Source organism: Labeo rohita, unplaced genomic scaffold (assembly GCF_022985175.1).
Source record: "Labeo rohita strain BAU-BD-2019 unplaced genomic scaffold, IGBB_LRoh.1.0 scaffold_113, whole genome shotgun sequence".
In the NCBI taxonomy this organism is placed as follows: Eukaryota; Metazoa; Chordata; class Actinopteri; order Cypriniformes; family Cyprinidae; genus Labeo; species Labeo rohita.
This window is the reverse complement of record NW_026127263.1, coordinates 160,415-168,414: the sequence shown is the minus strand read 5'-3', so window position 1 is coordinate 168,414 and position 8,000 is coordinate 160,415. Positions and strand designations below refer to the sequence as shown.

At 37.6% G+C, this 8,000-nt stretch overlaps 2 protein-coding genes across 2 annotated transcripts; both read right to left on the bottom strand.

Annotated features, from left to right (window-relative positions):
- Positions 1–1,329: 1,329 nt before the first annotated feature.
- On the bottom strand, positions 1,330–2,523 carry LOC127157607 (olfactory receptor 52E2-like). Its single transcript, XM_051100847.1, has 2 exons — positions 2,471–2,523; positions 1,330–2,340 (listed from the first exon to the last, which is right to left on the bottom strand). Exon 2 carries the CDS (start codon positions 2,308–2,310, stop codon positions 1,330–1,332), a length of 981 nt encoding a protein of 326 aa, XP_050956804.1. The 5' UTR covers positions 2,311–2,340; positions 2,471–2,523.
- Positions 2,524–6,526: 4,003 nt separating this feature from the next.
- On the bottom strand, positions 6,527–7,771 carry LOC127157608 (olfactory receptor 1-like). The gene has a single exon (XM_051100848.1). The coding sequence runs from the start codon at positions 7,505–7,507 to the stop codon at positions 6,527–6,529; it is 981 nt and encodes a 326-aa protein (XP_050956805.1). The 5' UTR covers positions 7,508–7,771.
- Positions 7,772–8,000: the final 229 nt, after the last annotated feature.

Here is an 8,000-nt window from a genome sequence, read left to right as displayed (position 1 = left end):
AAAGCATTTCTTAAAGCAGGCGGTAATTTGCACTGCTCTTGGAAAATTGTGCTGGTCATTATGGAAATGAGATGTCGCTTCTGTGTTGCATCCGTTTAGTAAATCTGGCCCTAAATCCTACTGTAGATTTAAAGCGACTAAAATCCTTAGACATTTAGTTGACTAAAACTAAAAGAATTCAGGTGACTATAATATGACTAAAACTAAATGACATTTTCATCAAAAGACTATGACTAAAACTAAACCAAAATTTGCTGTCAAACTTAACCCTTATTTAGAGTATTTAAAATTGTGCCAGAAGTCATTGATAATGTTCTTTGATAATTTAAATGTTCTTTGTTCACTTTCTGTATATAATTTATTGTCTGTTTAAAATTGAAAAAATTAGTAAAATTCGTTTTGTTTTGTTTTTTGTTGTTGTTCAATTGTGGCCAGAATCGAATTTAGTCATATTAAAAATATTTTATTACAGCCATATCAGGTGCATGCCTAAAAACACAGGTTCAACACACTGATATTCAGCTACGTTTACCCTTACCCTGGAGTTAGGTCACCCTCCGTCTATGCAGCTATTTTTGTGGGCAAGTTATGTAATGTTGCTATTGTTATTCCTACAGTCTCCCTCAGAAACTGACCCAGTGCAATGTCATGGTGTTATTTGCAACATATTCCCTTATTCATGTGTCAATGAGTGCTACTTTTCAGAGAAATATATATATATATATATATATATATATATATATATATTTGAATAGATTAAAATTGATATCTTAGTTCATGTTTAGCTTTTTTTCTTTATTGTACAGCATATACAGAAATAACAACAACTTGAGACATTGCAACAGACAGACAATAAGAACCTTATTAGCAGATCTCAGACATACTCATATGAAAATGGATCCTTGGTTTCATTATTTTTGAATGATATGAACCAACATTCAACACTCAGTTAACAACATTTGGGTGGATGAAACCTAACATGAATGTCAACACTGCTCACAAAAATTCATTCAAATAGCTTATACAACTTTGTCTATTCTGGTGTTTTGTCATGGGGTCAGTACTTAATAACACAGTACATACACCCACTTCAGAAAATCAGATGGATTCATTCATAAACAGATAAACAGCATATCACTGCTGTTTACCAACACACATTAAGTCTCACATAACACCAACCTCTACATGTTAGGTGTGTAGCAGAGTGAATTTAACTATGTTCTGCTCATACACTGTTATTTTCTACATAATGAATCTAAAAACATTCATGAAAAAATATATTTAATCATTTAATTCCTAATGATGGAAGAACATAAACAGTCATTACAGTCACTTCAAAATGTTTTTTCTAATAGGCATAATTCTGTTTTTAAGCACTTTTTGAATTAAGACTCTGATTTCAGCTGTGTTTAAAACATAAATAATTGGATTTAGCATTGGAGGCAGAGTAAATGAAAGAGATACGCCGACGACTCTGGTATTGGGAGTGAGAGAAGTAACTGATGAAGCAATGACCATGGATATTACAGGAAGAAAAAATACTCCGACCAACAAAAGGTGAGAAACACAGGTCTTCAATGCTTTTAAACGTGCTTCCCAAGTTGTAATTTTACTTAAGGCAAAAAAAATGCCCAGATATGACAGGACTATAATGAGCAATGGTGCTATAAAAAACATAGCTGCGATGAGGTTGTACATAAACACATTAATGCTGTTGTCGTTGCATGCCAACCTCACCAGTGGTCCATAATCACAATAAAAACTTTGTACCACATTAGATTTACAGAATGAAAGTCTGGTCATCAAAGACGCTGACAGAGCCATCAGAGAAGTGTTAAATACCCATAATACTATAAATGCTAAAGATATAACAGTGTTATTTACTATGGCATGATATCTTAATGGCAAACAAATTGCAGTGAAGCGATCAAATGCCAGAACAACAAGAGTGGCACTTTGCACAGTAATAAAAAAGTTCACAAAAAACATGTTTGACAAGCAAGCATTGTAGGACATGTACTGTGAGTCAGAAAAAAAAGTCTTCATCATGTTAGGAATCACTGCATTAGTTTCACCAAGGTCAGCCAAGGCCAAGTTAAACACACCAATGTACTTTGGACTGTGCAGACTTCGTTGAAGAGCTATAATGAGAAGGACTATGGAGTTCCCAATTACAGCAATAAAATATGCGATAAATAAAAAAATATAGTAATAACTGCTGTATGGTATACCTGTAAGACCAATGATGAAAAAATATTCAGGATGAATAATAGACATATTCTGGACAAAACTCGTATTTAAAGAACTCATGGCAGCTGTGTATTTGATGTTTTCAACAAGCTGAAAATAGAAATTACCATGAAGACAAACAAAATTTAGGGAATTCACAAAATTGCCATCTTACTTTGCTAACAATCTTATACATTTATGTAAATTTTCTGCATAATATTTCAAACACAGACCTGTATACCTGAAGTTTTAGAGCCAGAGCAAACAATGACTATGAATGTCTGAACAGTTGTGAGCTGCTTTGGATGAAATTCCTCAGCTGTAAATGCTCGTCCTTATTCTTTTATGTTGCAAAGATCATTGGACATTCGCATCATTGAATCCAAATATATCTTCTGATTCATCCCTTGAGGAATTTCAGACAACAGAATGATGTAATACTATTATGCAGAAGTAAATGTCTAGCCACTGCTTTAGTTTTGATAGATTTTTTTCACTATTCTACAAACAGGCCACAGAATCGCCTTTTGTGTACTCATGAATTTCCATTATATTACAGTAACTCAAGGATATGTTAAGTCTACAATGTGACACTAGCAACTGCATTACAACTAATTAGTTTTTCCACGCATTAGCCGTAACTTCAATAGGTGGAAATAGCTGAGATCCACTGAGGGGTCAGTTTAAATATGCATACCTCTTTGTAACAACCAGTGTTGGGTTTGTTAATCAAAAATATAATTTCTTACTCTTATTATTTTCTAAAGTAGTTTTACTTTAACAAATTACTGCTGGCAGGGCGTGATAAGTACGCAGAGGCCGCCCCCTACATCTGCCCCTGTTCCCACGCAGCAGCAGCCTCCATCCAAGCAGTGTCGCAGAGCCAGTTGCAGGCAGGATGCCCAACCTGTCCAGACCTCCACCGAACCTGCAGGCAAGTGAAAAGAGGCCCAGATATGGAGGGGACAGCTCTTCGGGAGATGGTGACCACACCACTGAGAATGGAGACTCTATCCCTAAGCAGTCCAGCTTGTTTAGAGATGCTTTGGAGCCACACAGGTAGACCTGTTTGTCGCTCCAGACAGGTGAGCCTACTTGCCTCTCAAAAACACACACATGTACATTCATGTTGCTTGCATATAATTGTAGCCCAGTTTGTGCTGATTACATTGTAACCAGACATTAGCCATCTATATGTTTTAAGATACTGAAAAAAGCACAAATGTTAGGGCAACTTCTCCAGGGCCCCAAAACACCCTCAGACCCCAGAGGGTTAAGCATGGACAAGTTTGTGAAAGCACTGCCAGTGCCAGGTAAATGCAAAACAGACAATGAATCTACTTCAAATGTCACAACAACTAAATGACATGACAAATCCCTGACAGAGTGGAAAACAAACCTAAATTGGACAGCAATTCCCACTACAAATTAGGAATGATACCTTCGCTGACTTCAAAAGTTGACTGTTACAATTTTTATTTTGCTAAAAACTGGTTAGGTTCTGGTGTAGATGCTTTGGATAAAGGGACAACTGACTGAATGCAAAGAATTATGCTGTTTTGAATTGAATGCAAACTGACTGAATTTAAAGAATGCATAATATATAGTACATCTTTCTTTACAAGTTATCAAAGAAATAAACACACATTTTTAGCAAAAAATTATTTACCTATTTATAGAAATTTTAGAAAAAAATGCGTCAGTCTATTAAAGGGATGGTTCACCCAAAAATGAAAATTACACATTGATTTACTCACCCTCAAGCCATCCTAGGTCTGTATGACTTTCCCTCCCGAGGGAACTCAAACATTGTCATTGGACTGTTGTGTTTGAAGCGTGCATTCTAGTAAGCGTTCTTCCGTTTGGGGCAGCCGTGGCCTAATGGTTAGAGAGTCAGTCTTATAACCGAAAGGTTGCAGGTGCATGTTTGTTCACTACTCACTACTGTGTGTGTCCATTTGGATGGGTTAAATGCAGAGCACAAATTCCGAGTATGGGTCACCATACTTGGCCACACGTCACGTCCTTTCTTTTCCGTTTAAGAAGTGTGTAGATTCGCGTCCTCATTATTTGACACCTGAAGACACACACAATCTTTGCATCTTGTGTTTGGGTGAAGAGCATGCACAGGATGTCTTTGAGGGGGAAATCTTCATCCGTTGTGAGCGTTTTCAGGACCCACTGCTGCTGAGGCACAGAGGAGAATGAGCTCATGGGGTTCTCAGGTGGACCTGGCTGGTGAGGTAAAAAATGTTTCATGCTTGTCAGCTGCAGACAAGAGTGAGCTGCTGGATGAAGATGTGATCTCCATTAGAGAACCTGAATGATCCAAGATGTCAGATGAGGACAAAGAAGTTGAGACTGAGTCCTCTCAACCCTCCTGCCCTGCATGCGCTGAGCTTTTGGAGGTTATGGAATGCAGGTTGAGAAGGTCACTGCTCTGGGTCATCTTGATGAGCGTTACCTCTCTGACCATAGTCCTCCAGCTCAAGTGAGCCTTTCATTTCTTCCCAATCTCCATGTGGAGATTGAGAAGTCTTGGAAAAATATGTTTTCTTCACACATTCATAGATTCCAGCATACCAGTCATACTGATATTGAAGGGATACGTGAGAGCTTGTAAAAAAAAATCTATTAATCTATTATTACTCGTCATTTTAATTTTCATAATTTAAGTATTATAACACATTTCACTGCTTTTATTTTTGATCACATTTTCATTTTTAATTATGAACCTACCGGGCGATATAGGCTTTTATTTTGAAAATAACAGATGAACAGATGAGACTGCTTAGCTTTTCACCTTTAACACCACACCTGCAGTGACAGCAATTTTAATTATTTTTATGAACCAATATCGATTTTGTAAATCCCAAAACATCTTTTGGTCTAACGTTATGCTGTTTTCAGTTGATGAATGAACAGTAGTGTGCCTCGCATCCAATAAATCACAATAGGCTAAGCTTTGTGTAACGTTTAAAATGAAACCAAATCTAATTTCAAATTCTGTCCTGTTCTGTTAGGAATTCAAGCAATAAACACCATTTTTGATGCTCTTTAATGTGGCGTGATAGATTGCTGTAGCTAAAGTGGGTAGGCTAGTTGCCTGTGCTTAATCAAATGCATAGCAAAATATTCGTTACAGTTTCATTTTGACTACAACTGGACAGGAGTGGGAATTACAGTCAAAATGATGGACAACCTTCAGATTTTTCCATCACTGATTTTCGGTTAATGCGACCTCTGGGTGGCAGTGCTCCTCTCACTGTGGGAGGGTTGTTTGTGAGACTGCTGCTTCTGGATGGAGCATGCATTTCCTTCGCTGAATCCTGCTCCTAGAGCTCCATTTGCAGTCAAAGCCGCTTCATTGAGCTTGGCGGTGATTGGCCACTCACTTCATGTGAGTTCATGTGAGTTCTCCTCTCCACCTGAGGGCTAAGAACCCGCAATACAAAATTATAAGCATCTTATAAGCTGCTCTTTCTGGCTGAGCCTGGCAGTGATCCCCTCACTCTAGTGGGTCGCCAGTGAGCACACCGCTCCCAAGGTAAGCATTTGAGTTCTCCTCTCACTTCTGAGAGTAGAATTCTTTGCTCCCTGAGCTCCATGAGGCAGCCATACCAAGTTGTTAGGTCACCTTTGCCTTCCTGTTAGGCTGCTCTTATGGTTGAGCATAGTAGTGCTTTCCTTGCTCTAACTACTCCCTTTTACTATAAGTATATAAGGAAGTGTTGCAGCTCACTTGTTCAAGTTTTCACTGAAAAGCCAAAACAGAGACCGCGCTGCTAAGTGGTGGTTCCAGCAACTGTGGCAAAGGGATGTAACATCTACGATAGTCTTTCTAGTGGGAAGAAGGTTGTCGTTCAGGGGGATTCTCCAGGGAGGAGCTGTCAAGAGGAGCATCAGGTCTGAGAACCAGGTCTGAGTGGGCTACTGTAGTAGGATGCAACGAAAAGGACCTGCTCCTTGTCCTCTCTGACCTTTCACAGAATCTGTGCAAGTAGGCTCACCTATCTGGAGCGACAAACAGGTCTACCTGTGCGGCTCCAAAGCATCTCTAAATAAGCTGGACTGCTTAGGGATAGAGTCTCCATTCTCCCGGGCATGTGAGCTGTCGTAAGAGCACTTTGGCTGAATGATTGAGTTCACTGAAATGTGGACATGAATCCTTGTCCACCACTTTCATTTGGGTGGATGAAATCTTATTTTCCACATAATGAATCTAAAAACATTCATGAAAAAATATATTTAATTTTTCGTTTTGTTGTATAGGTGAATGAACAAACAATCATTACAATCATTTTGAAATGTTTTTTCTAATTGGCATGGTTCTGTTTGTCAGCAGTTTTCGAAGTAAGACTCTGATTTCAGCTGTGTTTAAAACATAAATGATGGGATTTAACATTGGTGGAAGAGTAAAAGAAAGAGATGTGCTGATGACTGTGGTATTCGGAGTGAGAGAACTAACTGATGCAGCAATGAAAATGCATATTACAGGAATAAAAAATACTCCAACCAACAAAAGGTGAGAAACACAGGTGTTCAATGCTTTTAAACGTGCTTTCCAAGTTGTAATTTTACTTAAGGCAAAAAAAATTCCCAGATATGACAGGAATATAATGAACAATGGTGCTATAAGAAACATAGCTCCGATGAGGTTTGTTATAAACACATTAATACTGCTGTCGTTGCATGCCAAAATCAACAGTGATCCATAATCACAATAAAAACTTTGTACCACATTAGATTTACAGAATGAAAGTCTGGTCATCAAAGATGTTGTCAGAGCCACCAGAGAAGTGTTAAATACCCATAATACTATACACGCTAAAGACATGACAGTATTATTTAATATTGCATGATATCTTAATGGGAAGCAAATTGCAATGAAGCGATCAAATGCCAGAACAACAAGAGTGGCACTTTGCACAATAATAAAGAAACTCACAAAAAACATGTTTGCCAAGCAAGCATTGTAGGACATGTACTGTGAGTCAGAAAAAAAAGTCTTCATCATGTTAGGAATCAAAGCATTAATTTCACCAAGGTCAGCCAAGGCCAAGTTAAACACACCAATGTACTTTGGACTGTGCAGACTTCGTTCAAGAGCTATAATGAGAAGGACTATAGAGTTCCCAATTACAGCAATCAAATATGCGATAAATAAAAAAATATAGTAATAGCTACTGTACGGTATACCTGAAAGTCCAATGATGAAAAAATATTCAGGATGAACAATAGACATATTCTGGACAAAACTTGCATTTAAAGAACTCATGGCAGCTTTGTGTTTGATGTTTTGAACAAGGAGAAAACAGAAATTACCATGAAGACATAAACAAAATTTAGGGAATTCACAAAATTGTCATCTTACTCTTCTAACACCTATTTTCAAATGCTGAAATTATACATTTATGTAAAGTTTTTGCTTAATATTTCAATTACAGACCTGTATACATAAAGTTTCAGAGCCAGACCAAACAATGACAGTGACTGTATGAACATTTGTGAGCTGCTTTGAATGAAATTACTCAGCTGTACTTTGTCCTTATTCTCTTATGTTGTAAAGATCATTGGGCAATTGTGTCACTGAATCCAAATATATCCTCTGATTCATCTCTTGAGAGATTCAGACAATGCAATGATGTAATTCTACAATGCTGAAAGAAATGTTCTGGCCAGTGCTTTCGTTTTGATAGATTTTTTTCACTAGTCTGTGAACAGACCACAGAATTGCCCTTTGTGTTTTCATTAATGTCCAGTATATTACA

Coding starts and splice junctions, on each gene's coding strand:
- LOC127157608 (XM_051100848.1), bottom strand. CDS start 7,507: ATGAGTTCTTTAAATGCAAGTTTTGTCCAGAATATGTCTATTGTTCAT.
- LOC127157607 (XM_051100847.1), bottom strand. CDS start 2,310: ATGAGTTCTTTAAATACGAGTTTTGTCCAGAATATGTCTATTATTCAT.